This window comes from Chrysemys picta, chromosome 6 (assembly GCF_011386835.1).
Source record: "Chrysemys picta bellii isolate R12L10 chromosome 6, ASM1138683v2, whole genome shotgun sequence".
Classification (NCBI taxonomy): Eukaryota; Metazoa; Chordata; order Testudines; family Emydidae; genus Chrysemys; species Chrysemys picta.
The window spans coordinates 106560396-106585302 of NC_088796.1; the positions used below are offsets into that span (position 1 = coordinate 106560396).

General features: G+C 39.5%; 1 protein-coding gene across 40 annotated transcripts in view; it reads left to right on the forward strand.

The window, feature by feature from the left end:
- The first annotated feature begins 1417 nt into the window (after window positions 1-1417).
- MPDZ (multiple PDZ domain crumbs cell polarity complex component) overlaps window positions 1418-24907 on the forward strand; it is a 131938-nt gene continuing 108448 nt past the window's right edge. For 32 of the 40 annotated variants that reach the window (XM_042850478.2, XM_042850487.2, XM_065549551.1 and 29 more), the window contains exons 1-6: window positions 1503-1955; window positions 3471-3551; window positions 12882-12953; window positions 13629-13795; window positions 22825-23052; window positions 24200-24339. In XM_042850478.2, coding sequence (XP_042706412.1) covers window positions 12938-12953; window positions 13629-13795; window positions 22825-23052; window positions 24200-24339 — 551 coding nt within the window. In that variant the 5' untranslated portion in view covers window positions 1503-1955; window positions 3471-3551; window positions 12882-12937. Of the gene's footprint in view, window positions 1441-1502; window positions 1956-2750; window positions 2856-3470; window positions 3552-12881; window positions 12954-13628; window positions 13796-22824; window positions 23053-24199; window positions 24340-24907 lie in introns of those variants that run through there. The other 8 variants (XM_065549560.1, XM_065549561.1, XM_042850490.2 and 5 more) reach the window with 7 other exon arrangements.

Below are 24907 nucleotides of genomic sequence, written 5' to 3' on the forward strand. Positions count from 1 at the left end.
TTTATTGACCTAATGTGGCAATGTTTACAATTCAGTTACATTTTGACAAAGTAAACCAAATCAAAACAAAAACAAGCAAATCAACACACAGTACCAGGCCGCAGTCAACTGCAACATGACATATTCAGCAGGGCAAGCCTGCCTTCTTTCTGGTACTAAGGATGCTATCACAACAGAGCTGCCTGAGTAAACAGGGAACAAGAGGTGATTTCTTGGCAATATAAAGGAAAATAACGACACTACTGATAGTTACTAAATAAAAAAGTACATCAGATAGGAAGCAAAATGCTCAGCAAACATAAGAAAAAAAGCATTAGCATTCTTTTTTGTGCTGAAAATAAATTGCACTGTCATTGCTCTTATTCCACTTACATATTTGTTGTATTTTACTCTAGGGATATTTGTGTATATATATGTGAAGGGTGCACAGTAATCTCCATCTGTGTTTTTTTGGATATTATTTCAAATTCAAATAAAAGCTTAAATCCCCCCAAAACCTCCCCTTTCTTTTAGCCCTACAATCCTACTTAATAACAAAAATGTATTTAAAGAAGTTTTCTCTCTTCTACCCTTCTCTGTTCAAACCCTGAACAAAATATCCCTTTCCTGGAACAAACAGCAGGATGTTTGGTTCCCTTATTTACTTTGTACAGTATAATACATCTATCCCTCCCCCATTTTTTTTCCTCTGTAAGAAAAATCTCTTCCCATTCAGTCAATTTTAGAAAACAGTAAAAAGAAAATTGTAGCATACAAGTCAGGGAGGGGTTATTTATGCAGTCTTTCCTGAATTAATAAAAGTGTTGCCTGAATAAGAGATACAAAATTAGGCCCAAATGTACTAGTGATCAAACCTATTTGATGGTGGAACAGTTTCTCAAAGGAAGTAGGGGAAACAATCACTGGCACTATTTTGTCTATTTTTTTCAATTTCCTTTATATATTTTATAGCATTTGGTATAGTCACTTGTAATGTTCCCATGTGCACACAGTCATTTTTTGTGCTTTTCTCACAGTAAGGGGGAGAAAAAAACATTATTTAAAAAAAAAAAAGGAAAATATGACCGCAAAACCACAGTAACTGGCAGGAGAGGAGGCAGCTCGGGGCCAGGTCTAATATCTGAAACAACAAATAACTTCTAAAAAATGATTGGATTGCAAGTTGATGTCCCTTTAAAAGAAAGAGAACTAGGTAAACGGCTATAGGGAATAACGCTTAAAAGCCGTATGGGGCCAGACCAGCTTGGACCGAGTTTTTAAAAGGCCACTAACGCCCCGATCCTGCGCAAAACCGTGTGCATTACTTTACTGACTAGAGTAATCCTGTGTGTTTGCGGGATCGGGGCCTGAATTTGCAACCTCCAGCGGGACGGCACTACGCAGCGTCCTGGATGAGCACAGCTCTGCATGCTGTCTCCACAAACTGCTTGCACATGTGAGGTACCGTGTGTGTGTGTGTGTTCCAGGAGCCATCACTTCCCTCCCCCCCAGAAGACATGCTTGTGGCATGAGAATGCGGAGGCCGCCACTTTGCAAATGTGCTCCTGAGCAGAGCAGCTCCGAGGCCCCCCTGCATCTTCCCTCAGCAGGCAGGGCAGACGCAGCACAGAGCAATGACGGCGAGGGCAGCAAGTGGGGCCCCTCCTGTTGCTGGCTGCTGTTGTCATGGTTCCTTCTTTGCAGCCGGTTCCTACTCCCACTTCTGCGGGGCTCGGCTTAAGAACGTCTGGTAGCTGGGAGGGAAAGGGAAGGGGGAGGGGGCGGCTCGCCGTCTAATGGTTGGGCAGGATTAAGTTTCATGGTAGCCTCTGCGTGTTTATCCTGCACCTCCTCTCAGGGCCGTTACTTGGGGGCGGGGGGGGGGGTAGGAAGGTCTGCAGAGCCAGCAAACAAGGGCTGCAAGTGGTCATCTCCCCCCCTCCCCCGGCTGCGGGGTGCCTGGAGCAGCAAGCCGGGTAAGCTGCGAGCCGGGGGGCGGCGGCCAGCCCGGGGGGCTGCCCCGGAGGGTAGCGCTCGCTCCGCCCGGGGAACGTTCTGTGGGCGCCTCGGGAGAGGCCCCGGGTCTCTTTGTCCCCCCGCTCCCCTTCCCTTGGCGGCCCCCTTCGGTGTCACTGTAAAGGGGTGTGTGGGGGAGGGGTTCGGGCATGTTCCCCTCTCACCGCAAAGGGGGGATTTACCCATAGTCCCCCCCCCGTAAAGTTTTCCTGTGCGGGGAGGGGGCTGGGGTTGTGGCCCCTGGGTTTTGCTAGGAGGAGGGGAGGGCGCCACAAGGCCTTGCGCAGAACAGGGGAAGCAGCTGGTGGTGGTGGGCTGAGCCTGTTGCTTCTTTCTTGAGCTTTCGTGCGGGGGGCTGGCGTGCAGCGGCCGTGCAAGGCTGCCGCAGCAGGACACGCTCGCCGGCTGGCGTTTGCTAGACCCGGGGCTGTCGGAAAGCGCCGGGGAGGGAGGGGAGAAGGGGAATGATGCTCTACCGCGAATGTTTACTTGGCTCGGCTCTTAAGGGCGCGTCCCTGGAGGCGGCGAAGGGATACTGGTCACTGCTGCTCCATCGCCGGCCTGGGCCAGGAGAGATCCCGCTGTAAACAAAAGCCACATCTCCGCTGGGTATTGCAAGTAGCTTCTGGCGTGGGCATTTTGTAACCCCTCCGAGCTGACCGGAGGGCCCCCCAGCTCGCCTCGTGGGCTCTGCACGCACAAACCCTATTTTTAATATGGTATTTTGCAAACGATCTTGTGTTAGTCAGCTCCCTCCATTCCCCCATGCACTCCCCCCATTCAACATGATAAAGTCTGAGCTCCAATTTAAGGGTGTCAGCGGACGTGTTGCACGCCTAATTGCCTGGCGTAGACAGAAGGTGAGAATGCAGGTTATGAGGAGCATCCTCCGTCCACACCATAAGTTGTAGAGAATTTGCAAGGTGCTCTAGGTCTGCTGGGAAGAAGAACTGCATGTGTGGTGAATCTGTAAAATCTTTTGCCTTGAGTTGTAGTTAGTGTATGAACCTAGGAACGCTCAAATTCTTCCCCAAATCCTTGTGATTATTTGTCTTTGAACCGCTTGGCTAAAAAAGAAAACCCTTCTCCACCCCCTATTCCCCAGATTGGTGCCTGCAGGCAGAATGTTTGTCTGAGAGACTCCATGGAAGCTGAAGTTGAAGAATTTGATGGAGCTACTAATAAGAATGCAGAACTATGTGTAGCCTATCTTGTGATAAATAAACTACATTTGGTGTTGGGAAATCATGATGACTCCCTGTTCACAATTTCACTGGAATTTCAGGAATTCTGATCTTGAAAAAATATTTATTTTAATCAACATATTTAGACATTTTTCCAGCAGAGTACAAACAAGGGCCAAAATCTGCCATCATGATAGTCCTGTTTACTCAGTGGGAAATGTGCAAGGTATCAGAGGATAGAATTTGGCCTTGTGTCTGGATAACTTTATTTTATTTATTATGTTTACTTAGGTGTATATGCTTTTAAACACTTGAGAAGATGAAACTGATTACATAGCTGTGGAATAAACTATAATACCTTTTGAGGGAAAGGTAACGTTTGCACTCTATTTATTTACATTTCATGAGATGGATGCATTAGTTTCGAACTGGTGTTGTGATGTATTTCCCCTCCAGTTTTAAAAATAGTACCTCATACAGCACTAGTGATGTTTGCCCCATATCACCTGCTGCCTGTTGAAAATAAAATGTTAGTTTTGCTGGGATTTCTTATAAAGTAAGAGGAACATGAGGGAGAAGAATAGCAACCCCTTCCATGAAGTTTTGCTTAAGCACTGATTGCTAATTAGGGTATATTATTATTATTTATTTGTATTACCTGGGGTCCTTAATCATGGACCAGGACCTCAAGGTGCTAGATGCTGTACAAACAGAACAAAAAGACAGTCCCTGCCCTGGAGATATTACAATCTAAGTAGTATCTGTAAGGGTCCAATCCTGTTCCCATTGAAATCAGCGGCAAAATGTCCATTGATTTAATTTTTAGCAGGACAAGACCCGTTACATTACTATATTATTCACTTCTCAAATGGACAACTTGGCGTGGGGGGAATCAAAACTAAAAGAGAGAAAAAGTGGGAGAATGTTACTTTAGAATAATGTTTTGCTTTGCATTTGAAAACAAGAATGGGTACAATATAGCAGATAAAACGTAGTGTCGTTTTTAAATGTTTAATTAAACAAATAAGAAAATGAGCTTCCACTTCCTATTTAGCTTCAGCATTAATGTATTTGTCATTAAATGTCTGAGTTGGCATATTATGTGTCCTGAAAACTTCCCTGATTAACCAACAATTTATGTGAAGGGGAAACTGGGAAAAAGTGTGAGTCACTTAAGAGAAAAAAACCTTGGATGTCTTCGTAGGCAAGATAGAGAAAACTATGCCATTTGTAGTGTTTTAGTTTAATGTGCCTAAGAAAATAAAATTATGAAATAATTCTAATGGTATAGACATATTCTTTTAGTGTTAAAATATATTTATTTGGAGAATTAGATATCCAGTGTGTGACTGTCATTTTTATTTTACAGCTGTCTGGGATAGTTGATATTAAGATGATATAGCTGCCATGCTTATTTTTGTATGGAAGAATGGTACAAAATGCATACTAGAGTAGTTTATATAATGAAAATGACTTATTTATATAATAGCCCAGACATGGTCAGATAAATAATAAATATCATAGAAAGATATTTTTGAAGAGTTTATTTCTTTTCTTTCAGCATCCCAGTTTTATTTAGAGAGCGAAAACCTGCATCCACAGCTACCTACCTACTCTGGTCTTCCTACATTGATTTTTTCCCCTTGCTGATTATCCATTTTGGTACCGTGCTAATGCTTTTCCTTTTCACTAGCAGAGAAATGTGCCTTTAATCAGTTACTTATGTCACTGGCTTTTATGAATATGCTCCCAGAACCTTACACTCCAGCCTACTATTGAGTAGATTTTTGTCTGAATACATTCTTCCTGCTTTGGGATAAAATCTGCCCTAGGCCATCTAATTGATATCAGCACGAGGAAACAAGAAAAAGCTTTGCTTTAATGTTAGTACATACCCCTTATATATTTTTTTCTGGCTTTGTGTGTCTTTGGAATCCACAGAACACAGTTCCATGAAACTTTTTACAGCTTATCAATTTATAGACCAGTTTGAATATTTTATTATAGAATAAATCTCCTCGCACACAGGCCACATTTTAATCATCAGATTTAAAACCATCTGAAGGCTTTCAGGATCATCCAATCCATGCTCCAAAAAAGTAAAACAGAAAATACAGTACTTACCCAATAGATTATGATTTCTGTGAAATTCATAAGGGTTGAATAAATCAGCTGCTTAAGTGACCTTTACTAGCATCCTACTGAGGTACCTGAAGACAGCAGGCTACCATGTTTAATGAATATGACCTCATTAATTTAATACTCATGGCAATGATATTTTTATTTCACTCATTGGGACTCCTACCGAGATCATATTGCAATATTTAATTTTGTTCTTTTTCTACATCTGTCTATACATTTATGTGTAAATATCTGCCCTCTACTATCTTGGAAAGAAGCTTTGGGGCTGTTTTGGCTGGTAGTTGAGAAATAAGTGTCCCAAAAAGAATTAAGGTGTTAAATTGGTAGAATTCTCATTGTTATTTGGAGCAGGTCTTTCCATTGAAAATATTAGCATAGTCAGAAGAAACCTGTTACATACTCTAATATGACATTGTAAAAATATGCTGAATTTAATAGTCTTTTAGTACAGGAGACTTTTTATATTTTTATGTCCTTCAGTTGTAAGAAAAACACTGAATCTTTGACAGACCTTTTTTTGAACTGTTGCTTACTGTGCTGGGAACTATTCAATATCCTGTAAAATATGTAGATGTTTTAGGAGTCCTAGAGTAAATGGTTCAATTTATAAATGTTTAAGAGTGTAAACATGTTTGGATTTGAAATACTAATTCCCAAAGTATATTTGTTGAAAAGCTTGCCCTGTTTTACAAATTGTGGTTAGCTTTGGTTGAAGCGACACAGATATGTACAGTAATTCCATCCACGTAATACAAGTTTACATTTCATATAGATGCTATTTTAAGAAAATAGTTTACAAAATATAACGTAACTTCCTTATGAAAAATTCAGTTTTCCTAATAGATTTCCATTTTATAATGCTGCCAGCAGTTAATAATAGTTAAAAATAATTCAGAATAAATGGAATCAGGTGCATTTGTCAGTAGGAAAAAAAAACGTAAACATGTTTAAAATTTTGAATCACACTAAAAATATACTTAATTAAAAATTACGTGTTAGTAAATAGAATACTTGAATGTACTTGTGTCTTATCACAGAACAGATTGTAATATTAAGAACAGGTGTATAGATAACTTCATCATACAGTGTTGTGCTAAGTTCCAATTAAACAGCAATATGATTTATACAAAAGTGTTAACAAAATAAAACTTATAAAAATAAAGTAAATAAAACTAGAAGCTAATTTAAATGTTCAAATTATTTTTTCATCCATCCCTCAAAAATATTTAATATGACTTTTAGCTAAAGTAAAAATATTTTTATTTGCTGTCATAATTAATATATGTTCAATGTATTATATTTTATTTTGTGCATCTTTTTTCATCTTGGTTCATACAAAATTATACTAAATTTGCAGAGATTGGGAATAAAGCTTTTCATACTGAATTATTTACAGTCTTAATATGACCTACAGTGGTTTGGGAACTGTCTGTTTTTTAAATACTTAATTGCATTTTTACTTTAAGGGTCTCAAAATCCTCTTTTATTGGGGTAACTTTTAACATTTAGATTTCAGGCTTCTTGGGCCTGTCAGTTACATACTTTTTAGTCAAGGGAAATTTGCTTGGTTCATGAACTGTGTAGAAAAGTGCAAATTGCTTTTGCTTATATTAAATCCTCAGTGCAAATTGCCTTTGCTTGTATTAAATCAGTCCTCCTCCCATCATACAGAAGGGTGTGCTCTAGACTCTACTGGCTGAGGGAACATGTGGTTAATCTCAGTCTGGAACATGGATGTCCTGTCAGTAAAACTCTGTATATCGCTCCTGTGTTTCTTCTTACCTCCTTGTCTCTGTGCCTCCCCATTTAGCCATTCCCATTCCCAGCCTCTCCAAGCACCACCAGCAGAAGGTTGTGATTTGTGCATAGCATTTACTGAGCACAATGAAAATGATACAGTCCATGCAATTCTTGTCTGTTTCACTCAACTTTTGTAGGCACTCCTAGGAAAGCACTTCAGGCAGTAGCATAGCCATGATTCTCCATGGAGGTGAAAGTAAGAATATAGCAGGGTTCTGTCGGAAAAGTGGTTTTTTCTTTATCCTGTGCCCAAATTAACCTACCTACATACCTTAGAAACAGAATAACATGATCAAAGCAAAACAACATTTGTATGCCATGTGGGAGCCCAGAGTTCAATGTTCGCCTCCCCCTCGGGGTTGCAGCCAGTGGTGGCAGTGAGGCTAGGTGATAACAAGTTTACCTTTGAGGATTGCAAGCTGTAGTGGCAGGGAGACCTGGCAGTAGATAGTAGCATCCCCTACGTGTGGGTTGCAGTTTGTACTCAGTGCCACTGACGACAACACGATGGCATCTGAGTGGCAGCCAGACAATGGGGGGCGGGGGGAGACAGGACAAGGTTGGAAAAAAGACATACTAAGCAGGCCAAATTCAAGCGTAAATGTAGATCGAACATTTTAAAATGTTGGCCTTAGTGTGTATATAAAATGTGTGTCCTGAATATTCTTTTTGTTTAATTGAAGCAGATTTCTGTTTAGTCTCTAAGCCTTATAGCCAACATTTGGGCCTGGATATCAGTCTCAATATAGGCATTTCTGTTGTATTCTGAAAACGCTACCAGTACAGTAATGGCTGTAGGATAAAGCCTATTATGGTGCTTTCTATTTTTGACATTGCATGTTCGCTAATCCAGCGCTATAAGCATTAGTTTCCAAGGTATTTATCTTAAAAAGGATTTGTGAAATACTAGATGGAGTACCAATCAATGAAGCAGGATGAAGCGCTCTCTTGGAAATTATATGATAAAAGAACTCATTAGATGTGGGCCAGTTTTTCTTTTTGGTGAAGCTTTTGACGGTTGAGTTAAATGATTTCACTGCTGTAGTTAAAGGGGTACTGTCAACATAAAGCTCACGGCTAGATTCAAGAAGGCCCTACTCCTGTTCCCTGTCAGTGGTGCAGGATCAGGCACTAAGTGTTCAAAGATGCAACATGCTGAACACTTCTTGCCAATTGCGCTGCAGAATTGGCCCTAAAGTTGAAATAAGGTGGTGTAACTTACATTCTGCTCCAACAAAGGCGGATAAAACCCAGAGGAGAGCAAGTGCATTGCTGCTGCTGCCTCCCATTGAGATTGTTCTAGGGGGACCAGCTTTAACCTCTATCTCTAGGAGATTGGTGGATGGGAGGCACTGAATCTGCCCTCACTGAGCCTCTTTCTAGTCAGTATCACCTACATTTTGTTGCTGTTTTGGTCCCCTGTTGACTTTCCCCAGCAGAAGGGAAAAGATGCTACCACTTTTGCCACCTCCTTGTCCTCCCTGTAGCCTGTGTCATCATAAATCCTGGTGTGAATTTAACCTCATATTTAAATAATCATGATGATTATCATTGCCTCTACTGCTTAAAGGATAACTTAATGATTATTAAATCATTGCTTAAATTATAACATAAATTTTAAATGTCCAGTTCACTTTTTATTGGCTTGTACAATGATAACAGAGGGCAGTTTTACTTCTCTTTCCAGTTATTGAGGGAATCTGGACCAGAGGTGGGCAAACTATGGACCGCGAGACCCTCCTGCCAGGCCCCTGAGCTCCTACCCCAGGAGGCTAGCCCCCGGCCCCTCCCCTGCTGTTCCCCCTCTCCCGCAGCCTCAGCTCACTCGCCGCCGGCGTAATGCTCTGGGCGGTGGAGCTGTGAGCTCTTGCCAGGCAGCGCAGCTGCAGAGTCACAGCCTGACCCAGTGCTCTGTGCTGCATGGTGGCGGTGGCAGGCTCCAGCCAGGCGGCGCAGCTGCCTGTCCTGCTGCTCTAGGTGGCGCGGCTGTAGCACTGCCAGTCACTGGTGCTCCAGGCAGCGCGGTAAGGGGGCAGGGAGCGGGGGAGTTGGATAGAGGGCAGGGGAGTTCGGGGTGATGGTCAGGGCGGTCAGAGGGTGGGGAATGGGGGTTGAATGGGGCAGGGGTTCCCAGGGGGGCAGTCAGGAACGGGGGTGGGTGGGTGGATGGGGTGGCGGGGGGGCAGTCAGGGTAAGGTGTCCCAGGGGGCAGTCAGGAATGAGAGGTGACCAATTAACATTGCTATAGTTGTGCTTATTAGCATAGGCAGTACGGTACTGATGAAGCCAGCGCATAGAATGGTTGTTAGAAATGGTGACTTCAGCTCTAGTAGAAACAGAGTAGTAGAATCAACGTCAAGTTAAGATAGTAAACTCTTTGGGGCATGGACTGGGTTTTAATCAGATATCTCTGTAAAAAAGCTGGATTGGGGCCTCTAGGTGCTACTTTAATACAAATAACTAATCAGAGTAGCCATATTGAAAATGAGAAGATCAAAAAGAAAATGCACCTTATTTTCAGTCTTCTAAGAGTGTAATACAAACAATACACTGAATCCTGCCCTCAGATGTACAGGTGTAAATTCAGCTATGCCACCATATCTGAAGGTAGAATTTGTCCCAATGAGCAGGGAGTAAAATACAAGGAAGCTGTTAAAATAAAAGCTGCTTTTTTTTTTTTTAAATGAGCCAAGAACTTTTGTTGTAACTGCTCATGGTGTTTATATGGTTAAATACAGAGCTAGGCCAAGGCATCGTAGTGAAAGCCATTATGATTGAGAAGCTATCTCCCCTCCCTCTCCTCTAATAAATAAAACCCAGACAAGCTTCTCATCTTGTGTGTATCAGCTTCACATATCAATACATCTATAAAGAACAATCTGCTTCTAACCCATTAACATACTCATCCTTCAACATGTAAAATTACAGGACTGCTCCCATACCAGTTCCTCCACCTCTCACTCATCAATACTTTTTGTTCTATATGGAAGAGAATTCACTCACAGGAGGGTCACCCCAATTTTGGCAGGATTTATTGCTGCTGGAGAGCTGATATAACAGCTCCTGGCAACGAGTCATTCTGAGCAACCTTACATTTTCATGGACTGTTCTAGTGCACAGCAGCTTTAGGATTGTGAACACCTTTTCATGTCCCTCCTGAGCTATGCTATGTGCTCTTTGGCTGCAGATGGGGAATGGGGACTTACTCCCTGTTTGTTTTCAAAATGGGGCTTGGCAGGACTTGAAGGAAACGTAATTGGTATGAATGGATTACAATGGCGAGAGAACTGCAGACTCGTCCATCAAATTACAGAAACCTCTCTAAGCCCAAATATGGGTTTTGAATAAAGGATTTGATTTGATAAATTTAGGTATTTGCGTATCTGGCAAGAAAGGTAACTGGACAGACTAATTTAGGGAAGCCAATCCCTCTTCAATATGTAAAACCACCTCATCTATCCACTCGCTTATAAAATATAGTTATATGCAATATTATGATCTAGCGAAATCATAGCCTCCTTCAGTTTTAGACTTCTTGAGATTTGATAGGCATGTGTGGGCATCAGCTATGCCAGATGAAATGAGAGAACAAATTCATTAGAGGTTGTAGTGTCTGTTACTGCTCTGTGTGTCAGTGTAGTGTGTGTCATGTGATAAGGTTACTTTTCATTCAGTCACTTGGAGAATCTGAATTCCAAGATTGATCTGAAGTGATGAATTGCCATGAAAAAGACAGTTCTAACTGTGAATCAGTGAAAGCATCCAAAAATAAAATGGTGTGAAATATTCAGACTTGTTGGAACTAAAGAGATGTTTGCACACAAACTGTATTTAAACCCACTAGATTTTGGGTTTCTCTACTAACTCAAAACACAGTCCATGTTTATCAGCCATTCTTCATTGTTCATGACTTGTTCAAATGAATCTGGGCAGGTAGATATTTTCTCAGTTTCTGTGTAGGGAGGCATTCCGCTTACATTCTTCCCAAACTGCATGATTAATTGCCCTCTAGGGTTGTTCTCCTATTCCTGTCCACATGCCTTCATCTGTGCCCCACCACACAGAATTCTTAAATGACCAGTTCTACCATGTCTCCCACCTCCCTGGTCTCCTTGACAATACACTTACTTATAGACCACAGTTCTTTGCACTTTGATGTGTTAACCAGATTTAAGTTAGGATGCAATATGTTGCATATATATTACATAGGAACATAATATTGTTACAGATGTGAAGGTAATAGCCACGTGATAGATACATTTTATCATGCACTTGCCTGCACTCAGCCCACTAATCCATCTTCCCAGCACCCAAATGCTCCAGACTTTTGAGCAACTTCAGAAAGGCACCATTTTCTTAATTAAATGAAAATATCAAAGAAATGTTTCCTCCACATATGGAATTCCTCACCCCTCTCCACTCAAATCTCTGCTGCAAATAAAATTGCATCTGTCTGAGAGCCAAGATGGCAAAATTCAATCCTGGACCAGTGATGGATTTAAAATCCGATGTCTCGTGGTACTGCAGAGCTTGAGATGGGAGTTATTCTATTTTAGTCCTGCAGGGCTGCAAGGTATTACATTTTAAACATAGCTTTTCCATTTTTTAAAAAAATCTATGTAAGGTAATTTTATGAATTTTGTGTGTGGCTCCTTTTGAGATCTTGTACAGTTTACTTCATGGTAAGTGAAACTCCTGACTTTTCAGGTGGATGGATTTAAAAAAATAGACCCAATAATAATTTTTAAATCTTTCTAAAACATTTGTAAAATAGTCTGTAAAATATATCACACATACAAAATACATGCTGGTATATTGTTGTATAAAGGTTTTAATGGAAGTAATTTTGGATGACATGCATAACTTACATGTGGCTTCACTACTCATGAGTAATTGAGACATCTCAAAGTTGTGCTGATAAAGACCTTTACACCAGCATGTATTCAGTATAAGCAACACAAAAATATCATGGAGCTAATAAGATACATACTAGTCTTTATCTTTTCATCCCTTTGGGGTTTTTTTGTTCTATCCTATCTTCCATCCTTTATTTGTACATTGTTGGTTTAAATTGCAACCTCTTAACTATGAAGTGCTATCAGATTTTTGATGCTGTGTAAATAATAAATGAAGATACTGATTGCACATATTCCTTTGAATCTCATAGATTTGCTTTGTTTTGATGCAAAACCATGGATTCTGACAGTTGGAACTCAAAACTCCAAAACACAAATTGTGCATGTAACATGTGGAAATGGATATTGCAGGAAGTATGTCACATGTGCTCATGCAAACAAAGCCCTCAAGTTTTGTACAGCGTCATTTGGAAACTAAATTTACAGCTTCTGGTTAAAATAGTACACTACAACTAGCACATCATTGTTATGGAAATTATGAAACGTTATGAATAATACTAAAAATCATTTTATACCTGCCTCTGGAAATTTGCACTACATGCATCTGATGAAGTGAGTATTCACCCATGAAAGCTTATGCTCCAAAACGTCTGTTAGTCTATAAGGTGCCACAGGACTCTTTGTCGTTTTTTACAGATCCAGACTAACATGGCTACCCCTCTAATACTTTCCATTCTTAGTTTTCAGGTTCAAAAGTGACTTTTGGAATATAATCAGCTGCTAGCTTATTTTAATTGTTTAAAGAGTGGTTGTGTTGATTGTTTTTCAAGAACTTCAGTGTTTTAAGATTTGATTCTTAATTCTCTTAATGTGATCACTTTTTTTCTACTTCTGTTATTTTTAGGGAAGTATATTAGCTGCCATTTGCAATTTTGGGATAGAAAGTGAGCAGTGGAAAACATGCTGGAAGCAATAGGTGAGGTTTTATGTTACCACTATATGTTTGTGGCCAAACTAGGTTTATATGATAGATGTGAACTTAAGACATTACTGTATAAGATAATTGAGCTACATAGTGTCAAACATAGCTACTATACATAGAAATGTCTGAAGATGTTTGGATTCTTGTGTTCATGCATGTATTTTGAAATGCACATCGTGTGCATTATTCCTGATGAGCTATTTATTAGCATTGTCTGTTTCTTTTTCATATTTAATAATAGAGCTAGATGGAAAATCATGTACATCTTTTGTGAAAATTAAAACAAAAAAATTCACAATATCTCTACTTAAGGGTGTTTGTATTACAACCGTCAATTGAAAGCTCACAAGCTGTGATTCCTGCACCTGAGTTTACATGAACAATTTTTCACATATAGGACCCAATTCTGCATGGACACGTGCCGCTACTATTGGCTTCTGCCCTTCCATTGATGTCCATGGGAATTGTACCCACATAATTGAGGGCAGAATTGGTCTTTTTTTAAATTGTTTTTTAATGTTCAATATTTTTCACTTAATGTTAAAATTTGTAAAATATCACCCATCTCTAATTTTAGCTGGTGGGAAAGTGATGTTGTTTATATAGTCTTTGCTAGCTGCATGTGAGCTTTTGTAAGCTACAGGTGACTGGTAATGAATATCGCTGCAGATACACATCGGGCCCTGCAGGCAGTGGAGCGCCTGCAGGCGAAACTGCGGGAACGAGGTGACTTAGCAAATGAGGAGAAGTTGAGCTTGCTAAAATCAGTGCTGCAGAGCCCTCTCTTCAACCAGATCCTGAACCTTCAGACTTCTGTCCACCAGTTGAGAGATCAGGTAGGACAGTAGTATCTTGGGGAGAAGAGAAAAGATAAAATGTTGTAGAAGCTTATGTTTATCTGATTGCTGCTTGTGATAATTTAACAAAATGCAGGCTGAACAGTAAAATTAAATAACTAAAATTGAAGGGCTGATCCAAAGCCCATTAAAGTCAATGGAAAGACGCCCATTGACTTCAGTAGACTTTGGCTCAAGTCCTGAAGCTCATGTATATGTATAGATGTTTCTAGCTGTTTGCCTGTAGCTTATTGCTGTGTACTGTAGGAAAATGATGACAACACGTGGAAAGGTGTCAGAAGGCTGATTACTACCACCACTCAAAAAAGAAGGAAAAGGATACAGTCATGATACATTATTATAGAATTAGGGACAGATCCTTAGCTGCTATAGCACCATTTACTTCCAAGAAAATACTCGGATTTACATCAGATGAGAATCTGGGGCTTTATATGCATCAATTGGCGTGCACTCTTTGTGTGATTCATCACACTCATAGGCAAGAATACCATGTTGTTTAAACATGGATTTGTATATAGAAATCAAATCTGAGGATGGACAGTCACTGCTATTTTGCCTTCATATTGAATGATCATTTTGGGCCAGATACTGCTTCCCTTTTGGTACAAACACATAGAAAGGAAGAGCTTAGTTCTAAAGATCTGTGACCATGATCCTTTTGTGCTACACTGCATCTTTTCCCTAGTGGAGGTATGGCCTGGGGTGGTATAAAAAGACTGACCGGAGTGGCCATTACTTCTCATGGACGGTTGAGATCCACAAGCACCATGGGGCCATTTACTTATATGGAAACAACAGATAGTAGGCAACAAAAAAGCACAGAATAGGACATTACATTTTCAGCACTTTATCAGCATGAGTAAGAAAGCAGACACTTCCGTTATATTGGCTGGGTTAGATTTTTTGTGTGTGTGTCTTGAGAGAGCGCTTGAGTATAAAATTAGTTTATTGAATAAATAAATATCGTGCATCTGCCTCAGCATCCAGCTGTTCACTGACCTGTGTGAGAGGGGCATAGCTATGGCTGTTGGATGCAGAAATCCCACAATTCCCTTCGGGTTAGCCCGTGCTCCAGGGGCAGTAGGAGGAAGCAGTCCCTATATTCTGAAACACTATGGGACTGCAGCTGTGACTTGCTTCGGGAGTGAAACTAGTAAAAGATTTCTAGCCCCTCATACAGCTGTGCAGCAGCCGGGCATCATCTGGCCCTTGGTTTCCTGTAGTTCCTGGAATTACTCTTGATGCTATTTCACATGGGCAACAAATACTTTTGTAAAGTTTTACAACACTATCTTATTGTAAGTTTTACTCTTCATGTATTTGATATAGAGGAACTAGTTGCCTGAGAGCAATACAGCAATAATAATAAAATCTTACCAAAAAATCAGACTGTGGAAATTCTGAGGTTAACATAATGCACAGTTAGAGAATGAAGATTTAATGCTGACTTTAAAAAAGGCACAGAATGAGTTATGTGGTTGATGTCTGTGGGAGCATGCCATCTGATAAAGGTGCGCCAGAAAGTGTTACCAGGAATTTGTTGAAAAGTGAATGGAATTTGTATTACTATGTGTAGGGTGTGGAGATAAATGGGATTTTTCTCTTAAATGATTTTACTAATTTAGGTGAATATAGTATTTATCAAATCTGTAGCACACAAACACTCTTTGAGGGAGACAACTTTTTTAAAGTGAAAGGTTTATCTGAGGACATGCAATTGCACAGCTATATTCATACATTCTACTACTGTGATGGTGCTTGCAAATTGGGTGTTTTTAATACAGTTTGGGTGTCCAGTGAGCTATCTGCATGTGAATTTACCTGATCTGCATGCACCGGCACGAACAAATGCATATGCAAATATAAGTGTGCAACTGTGCATGGATCTCTTTTAAAAAATGCATCTCTCTCTGTCTCTGTAAAGAGCATTCCTTAACTATAGTTTTAAAATAGGGACATGAAATTATCTGAGGTTGCTATTTTTTCTTCTTTAAATGTTTTCAAACAGTACAATTGAAAATTATTTTTAAAAAAGAAAGAAAAACAGGAAGCTCAATTAAAGAAAATCATAATGAAATTCCCAAGGAATTTCCTAGGTTTCAGTTTTGTCCAAGGATATCTTATTTTCTTTGTATGTGTTGTGTAAATGTTGTGCTCTTGAAAAGATTGACTAAAGTTACTTTCTAGTGTAACTGACAAGGAAGATGATTGTATTAGAGTCAGGAAAGAAATGCAGCATACCTTTGTTGTTCAAGCTCTGGGCTCCTGTTGAGGAATAAAGTTGTATGATGGTTTTGTGCGCAGTAGGTATTAAGATGAACACGTCAAATTTATTTTCACTTGAAACTGAACAGAGATTTCAGCAGTGGTTGCTAGGGTCTGAAAGCAGAAGAGCAGGTGCATTAACCTACCCATTACTTAATGTTGTTTGAGGATTATTTATGTGATTGCCCGTCATGTACTAGGTGCTTGTTGAATATTCAAGAGACGATAAGATGAGAGAGACATGCAGACTGAAGTTAGGGGAAGGGGAACAATGATGGCAATTTTATATAAAAATCCCATTTATTCACTTGAAGCAACACTACAGAAGTGGGTCTTTCAGAAAGACTTGTATGACACCCCTACCTTGGCTGCCTCCCTGAACTCAGCAGGGGCTGTACCATTCATAGGGGCTGTGTGGGGAAGGGATGGAGGTGATTATGTGAGAAGCTTAATTCTTAAATGTATCTTTGATAAATATTTAAAATTTGCTAGTAAGCCTTCAGGAGATTAAGTAAACATAGTCCTAGCATACAAATATCACTTGCACTGTACTTAAGAGGTCGTTGCCGCCTCTTTGGGGTCCAGAAAATTAGACTCCGTATTTTTGTTCACCGAGAATGAATCAATGATGTCACAAGCACCAAACCATGAGCTGAAAGAGCTACTCTCTGTTTTCATTCCCTTATATTTTCTCTGTTCTCTTGAGGTTTTTATTTTTTGCTGTCACCTTTCCATCCTTCTTATTTGTGTTAATTGAGAATCGATCCCTTTCATCAGGAGAGGTGGGCTTACTTGACACCACTATGGTTTGAATTTGTTCTAGACCATTTGGTTTTGGTCTGATTTGTTTATTTTGGTGTTGATGTTGTGCACTGCCTTTTAGTATGTTGCTTAGATGCCCTATAAATATTTTAATTGAAATAAACAATTTTTGTTGATTATTTTGAGATTCTTACAATGCAGAGTTAGGAGATGGAATAGAAAAAAATACTTTCTCTCACTAAGAAAAAGCATGGATTCAGTTCAGTTCCTAGTAACATCATGCCTTCAGCACTCATTTGCATATAAGTGTACTAAAGCAACCAGGATGCTCCCCCCACCCAGCAGCCTCTCTCTTTACTGAATGTTTGCTTTCTGATGCTACAGAGCAAGCTCGGTGTTTGAAGATAAGGGAATGACAGAAAAGACAAATAGAAATTCTGCCTTGTGGTTTGTTGAACTTCTCAAGTTTTAAATAATTTGATTTAATTTTTTCACCCTGTAAAAATATTCTAAACATATTAATCACCCAGCAATGGCAATCCTCTCTTCTCCTTTCTGTCTTTCACTCTGTGCTTCCTCTCCTCCCCCCATCTTAAGAGCTCAAGGCACTGCTAATGAGAAAAGTCCCTTCCTTGGCTGAACTGCATTCCTCAGATTTTTCTCCCTTGGAATTATGGCCATTTTACATATGATTCAGGAATGGAAAAATAACCCCTGCAATGCAGACATATGCTAGCTTGCCCACAGTGGTCAGATGCTCAGTGCTGTAAAGTCTATACAGCAAAGAAATTAAACACAGGCACTGGGAAACTAAATTTTTTTTGCCTGTGAAAGGTCATGTGAGAGCAAGTGAAATCCCTGCAAAGCATTACACAAAAAAAGCACTCACAGTTAGTGTTTTGTTGTCTTTCCACTACAGTAGTGACTGTTGGTCCTGGAGTCTGTCATGTGATCCAAAATATTCCACATGCTCATAAAGCCAAATATATTCTGACCTAAAAACTCTCCATGTGACTCAGTGAGGCATTAGTGGCAGGGGCAGTCAGCATGGCTCTTTTGGAACTGTGCTGCTGGGGATTGGAGTTGGGAGGACGGGACTCCAGGGATTCAGAGCTAACACTGAAAAGTAAGGCTGCTATGTAGGTAATGCTAGCCTCCATTGAACGGCGTGTTCATTTTTAAAGAGCTGCGGTAGGTGGTGGTGGGATTTGGGTCCAGTCCTAAGTCCTTTTTTTTTTTTTTTTTTTTTTTTTTTTTGAGTGCTCTATAACACCCTACCGAAAAAAATGAAGAGAAAACATTACAAAGAGAACTTTGCAGAGTTAGCCTCTCACTTCAAGTTTTTCAGGATGATTGGACCCTTTATGATTATTATGCATGCTTACAACTGCCTTGATTATTTTAGGAGACACAAATACCAGATTAAATACTGTATTGAGGTCTGGGTCGTCTTGGGAAATAGTGACACCTGCTCAGCCTGACACACACAAACATTGAAGTTTTAAACAAACTAATTTTGAGAGACCTAAAAATGCTGATTTGTTTCTTAAAATGCTGATGTACCAAAGATATGACTGGAATAGGATTTTTTTTTTAAAAACATTTTGAACAACCAAATGAAAGTAGTATTTAATTGCATTGAGAGTCTAACTATGCAACTGTAACATAAGTTTTATCACACTGTGTGGTATCAGTGAATTTTCTTTTTGTCTAATGCCAAATTATGTCAATATTGCAGATGTTACATACAGTAAAGGAAAGCCAATCAAGGCAAATTAGCATAAGCCAATTTATAGAACAAAGTAATATTCCTTCTTACAGTACTTACATAATCACAGGGCGATAAAGCTACTTTATGATGGAGTTATAATGGTTTTATAACTGCCAAGCAGTGCAATTTATATGTTGTGAAAAATATGTCTTACAACCACAAAAGCATCATTTTTGTAGGACTTCCATTTGTGATTTAATGTCACCCGGGAATGACCTCTATCTGTGTGATTAGGAGTAGTGTTCACCAGTGATTCTCAACCTTTTCTATACTGTGACCCTTACCAAAAAAATAAAAACAAAAACCAAACAAAAAATCAGGATCCCCTTCCTATTTAGCCATAAAGAAAGGTAATATGGTCATGACCTTCCTTGTTTGCAGTTCCCCTGGGTGTTAACATCCTGCAGGGGAAGAACTCATGGCATATACCAAGGGACAGGTACCATATAGCAAGATGGCTTTGCATAGTATCAATATTTAAAAAAGCCCATTGTTTAAGAGAGTGTGTGTGTGTGGAGAGAGAGCAAGAGAGATTAAGTTTTGAATATATGTGAAAAACTTTACTTTTTCAGCCTTTTTTCCCCCTAAGTTGTGATCAGGAGTCAGAAGCCACTTTGTCTGACATAGTCTTCTCACATTAAGCTAATCCCCATTGAACATTCAACTAATTTCTTTAATTAGATTTAAAGATAAAGATCATTAAAGTGGAGTGCCACTATCAATTACAGTAGAAGAACTAGTATTCAATAATGCATCATAGCTGTGCTGTAGTCAGTGTTTTGCTGAAAGATTTTTTAAGAAAATAAGTCTTCCTGTGAGTGTAGATTTAACAGTGTCTATGATTTTAGTCTTTTCTTATAGTGTATGCAAGGGGCATATCAGTATTCCTGCTGTAAATTCATACATAGGAGAGGCTTTTCTCACCCTGTGCTTTTCATTTTTGGACACAGTAAAGGATTTTTTTTCTTACTGAGCTCCTTGCCCTTCCAGCAAAGTAAGTGATTTATTCCATAACAGGGAGGAGAAACAATACCATGATCATGCAGAAGAGCTGCTGTTCCTAAAAAGGTCAGACCCAGGGAGTCACTGTGGTTCACTCCAGCTGGGATGCTGGTACATCTAGCTCTTCTATCTGCAGATATGGAAAGTTCTAGATGCAGCACAGGCATTGCTGTTGCTCTTTGTGGGGAGACAGGCTGCAGAGAGGCTGTTCAGAGGTAATCCATGCCCTACGTAAGATTGAGAGCACTTTGCAGAGGCAGCTGTTCCTAAAGAGCATGGTGAGAGGGCAGGGATGAGGCCAGTGGGTCTACGACTATGGGGATTTGCTAGTCAGGGATGACGGTAAAGGGGCATAGTAGTTGCGTGGCTGTAGCCAGCTGTGCAGGTGCTCTGCACATTAGGAAGGTAGTATACTATTCTTCCTCATCTATAGGATGATCTTCTATGTAAGGCCTCTCTATTTAGCTTTGTTCAGGTGGTCCAAAATTTGTCTCTTCATCAGCATTATTTTCAGACTTTCTGTTCTTTTCTGACTTCGTCTTGGAGGGTGATTTTACACATCCCATCAAAGGGGGTGGCTTGAGAACCACACAGACTGGTCAGGCTTCCATGGAGTATCAGGGAAGGGGGAAAATGGGGGCACTAAGACAGCATTCCCCCTACTCCATATGCACAGGGTAAAATCTCCCCTGGGAGGGAGGGTCCCTGCCAATCATGTGCAGTGTAAGAGACACCTTGGCATTCTGATATTAAGTGAAGAATAATGGCCCCCAAGTACAAGTCTAAGGATAAAATATTTCATACACTTCTATTTGATTGTTTTCATAAGTAAAATAATTATAAAACACATTTCTATAAACAGTTATGCATGGTGCTTGTTGGAGTTTGCAGGTTTGGGCCCATGTGTTGTGACCTCAGGTTGCTGCACATCTAAAACTTTTTGGGTGTGATTCTCATTTACACTCAGGCCACTTCACACTGCTCTGGTGTGTAAAGGGGCTGTCATGTGGGAGTGAATTATTACACCTGCTTTAAGGGTGCTTTACGTGATTAGGAGTGTGTAAAATAGCCTTATTGTAAATGAGAATCAGGCCCTTTAAAATGTATTATGTTAAGAACCATGACTGTTATTGATATTTGAAGGTGGAGCGTACAGAGAGGGATATAGAGCAAATAAAATGTTTACTAATCTTCAAACTGTCAAGTTATATCACTTGATCAGATTATGTTAGCTGCACAATAGGCAGTAGGTCATCCCTTCATGTCATTATACTGTATATTATACTGAGCAAGGATTGGGTTTTGAATTTAGATTCCGAGGGCCAGATAGATTCCAAGGACCAGATTTTTAAATCCTGGCCTCCAGTTCGGTGGGTGTAAATTGCACAGACAAATAATTTTGGACATAGTTTTCTGCATATAATGATGGGCCCTTTAGAAGGTTAAATTTCTGACTTGAGGGTGCAATCAGGGATACAGATGTCTGAATTAGGGATTGTAACAGGGCATAGCAGGGGTTCTCTTAGTCCTGACTCTGCTCTGCTCCAAAAATGACTCAGAAACCTTCTGGCTCAGCCTCTGTTCTGAGGAGTAGAAAAGAATCAGATGATTCATCATTAATAGAGATAATGAAATATGAACAGAGTTAGCATTTTGTGACAGAAAGAAGAGTCATAGAATCCTAAGCAATTTTCAACCCTTATGTCTATCAGGCATTCTTGTCCATCTTCCTGTCAATCCAGGATTGTGTCCTACAGTGTATTTTTAAGTGCTCTGTCCAGCCCTGTCCAGTTCTAAATAACTCCAGCAAAGAGACTGCACCATTAACCTTAGGATACTACTTCACAGTCTGAGAGTGTGTTCAGTCTACATTTTCCTTGAAATGAGAATGAATAGAATGAAATACTCTTCTGCTGCATTTGAATACGTTGGAGGATGTTTACCAGAGTGGCACTTGCAGGTATTGTGAAAGTTTAAAGCTGAGGAAGGAGATAAGTGACGGAACAAAATAATGATTATAGAATGACAGAAATAATAGTAAGATCATTTGATAAATTTCATTACCCAGTGTTAGTGCAGTAGTTTGGGCAGTGATATTGGAGTTGATAGAATAAGATTAGGGCTAAGAAAATGATTTTAAAAATACCCCCAGGAATTTTGAGATTTTCTATTGATATTTGAAACTTTGATGACAACTTTAAAGATAAAGAAGGAAAACTACAATCTATTGTTTTACCTAATTTTTTCTTTGGCATTGTAGGACATGATGCAAGCATTTTGGTCAGTGTTTGCTGTTGTAAACAGCAAATAAGTCCATAATTACTAGTCACAATGCAGGAGGGAGAGCAGGCGTTTCAGAGCTTCTGTGCATGGACAGGCAAGAGTGGGGAACAGACGGAGTCTTGACTCCCTGCCTTCAAAGCTCTAATCAGCATAGCTCTACTTGTGCATTAAAAAAAAAAAAAAGTAATCTGCTACTGACCAAGGGCAAGCAGGGGAAGGATTGTGATCCTCTGAGTTAGTTTATTCTCTGGTCTGCTCTAGGGGCAGCACAATGCACAAGCCTTTTTCTCAGGGCAGATAGTAGAGGTATAAACCAGAGCTGAAAGATTTTCAAAGTAGTCTAGGGGATTTAGACACATCATCCTTTAATTTTAAATTAAATCCTTGAGCTGATGGAGAGGTTAATAGAGAGTGACAGTCTTACCATATGGTGACACAAAAGACCTGAACCATGAACTCTCAGTGAGACCTCTAATTCTGTCGTCACCAGTGAGGTTTCTCTCCCCAAGATAAATCCAGATTTTTTTTAAAAGGGTTAGGTTGGTTTTAAAAGACTCTCTGGTATGGCGACGACAGCTCTGTTCAAATTTGTCCTGAATTACCACAGTGCTTAGAACTGTTCTGGCTGCTTACGCTAAAAGGGACAAATACATTTTATATAGGGTACAGATGTTGCTTGCAAACTGTTCCCATGACTATTTACTCATATATTTTTATGGTTCACAACTTGATATCAATTAACATATTGTGTGTATGAGGAAAAAGTGTCATTTAAAAAAAAATCTAAGATAATTTTTGTGTTCTTTTTGTCATGGCAAGAAGATCTGTTAATCATGATGTGGTTTATCAGTAATGATTGTTTTGCCACACTGTAAGACTATGAAGACTAAGACACTCTAAGACTAATGTTGTGAATCATCTTCAGGTAAATGTTGCACCATCCATACATTCGGCTGGTGAGTTCCCACAGCTTCCCCATCATGGTGCTAGTGTGGGTTCCTTGCCACATAACGAATCCTATTTATTGGCTCAGCAGAATGGCAGCCCTGCTAATGTGCTAGAAGCATCTGTGAGATCTGTTACTCCTCAGATTAATGGGAAATCCTCCAGCTCCAGTGATGAGTTGGAGCAACTAATCAGAACTATGTCACAGGTAAGACAACATGCCTGCAAATAGTTAAATTTTCCATTGACGTATTTTATGACTTATGGTAACCACAAATAGTTGATCATTGCAATTGTTGAATGAATTCAAAATATTTTTATTGTTATCCTTCTGCTTAAAGAGAAATGAATTACAGTACAGTATTTAAAAGCAAACACCTCCTCTCCATTTAAACTGTTTCGCTGTGTGAAACAAAATATTTCTAGCCTTTTTATTTGAGAAGCACTTGGAGTTTTAGAATAAACATGGAAATATTCTCAACAAAATACCATTGATACTGTGCTATTTATTATTTACTGCATTATTAACTACACTTCTCTTAATGGAGCAATATTCTTCACAGCAAATCTGCATTTTGGTATTCCTCTCTCACCATATGTGAAGAACTGCCATTCCATATATGAAAGAGTGTGGATTATCAGAGTCTGTATCAGTTGTGTGGCTCTCATAGTGGAATTTTGCTGTTATGGGTTGTTACAAGATTAATACAGTATATAATAAAGTCAGGAATTAGACATGAAAAAGACCTATTAAGCCATCTAGTCCACCTCTCTGCCATTATAGTGGGCCAAAGTTTGCCTTGACTTACAACTCCATTGACTTCAATCAGGTTGTACAAAGGGATGTTAGGTTAAAATTTGGCCAAGAAGTTCTTTCAGTGCATTTCCAGTTTACTTTGAAGAGACTCAGGGGAGACGTTTTCCATCACTTCCCTTGAGAGATTCTTTCCCAGTCTAATAGACAATACTGTCAGGAAGTTTCTCCCGATAGCCTAAATGTTCTCTTTCTGAATTTCATTCCATTATACCTAGTTATACTCCATAATTACTTTTCTTCCTTCAAATATGTATAGACATTTAAGGTTTCCCTTTAGTCACCACTCAGCCAACCTATATGCATCTAGCTCTTTTCAGCCTTTTCCTCCAGGCTATAACAACTTTGTTGCTCTATATGGCCCAGAGATACCAGAACTGGATGCAGCATTCCATGGTTTTGCTGTATGTTCTAATAATTTATTCATTTATTGATTTGAGCGAAGTCTACTCCGGTTGTAAGAGTTTGTTAAAATGTTTCATTAATGCTGCTTTTAAGTGTATTTAACATTTGTACCTTTTTGTTTATTTTGCTTGAACAGGGTCGCCTCGTCGAGACCTTAGAGCTGGTTAAACCTCCAAGTGGTGGGCTGGGCTTTAGTGTTGTGGGATTGAAGAGTGAAAACAGAGGGGAACTGGGGATATTTGTGCAGGAGATCCAAGAAGGAAGCGTGGCATATAGGTGAGATCATTGGTACTGAATAATGACATCATAATGTAACTTAGTCATTGGTGTCCTTGTTTGTGCTTGTCATTATTCACGGTACCACCACACATTCTCTCTTACTCTTAGGCCCAAGACATTTAAAGTCTGCTTTTCAGTTGAGAATTAAGTTTTACATTAATAAAGTTTCAATCATAAAATATAATCCTAGTATCATATTATTGCATTGGATTAGATCGATATATAATCACTGATGTAGTATTTTTAAAATTTATTCTACCAGATGAAAGAGTTGATTCTGATCTCAGTACCCTGGTACAACTCCTGTTTATGTTACTGGGGAATACTGTATACTTTTGAAGATAGAATAGTCCCCTCAGTTCTTAAAAAATAGTTTCAAAGATGTATGTTTGAGCCAATTGTTTTGGCCAAGATTCTGATACGCTTACTTTAAATAGTAATGTACTGTAGGAGTATCCCCAGTGGAGTTACCAGTGCTGTTTGCAGAGTACTGTAGAGCAACAGTAAGGGGATCAGAATGCCTTTACAAACAGTGCTTAACCTAATATGCTTACACTTAAAAAAA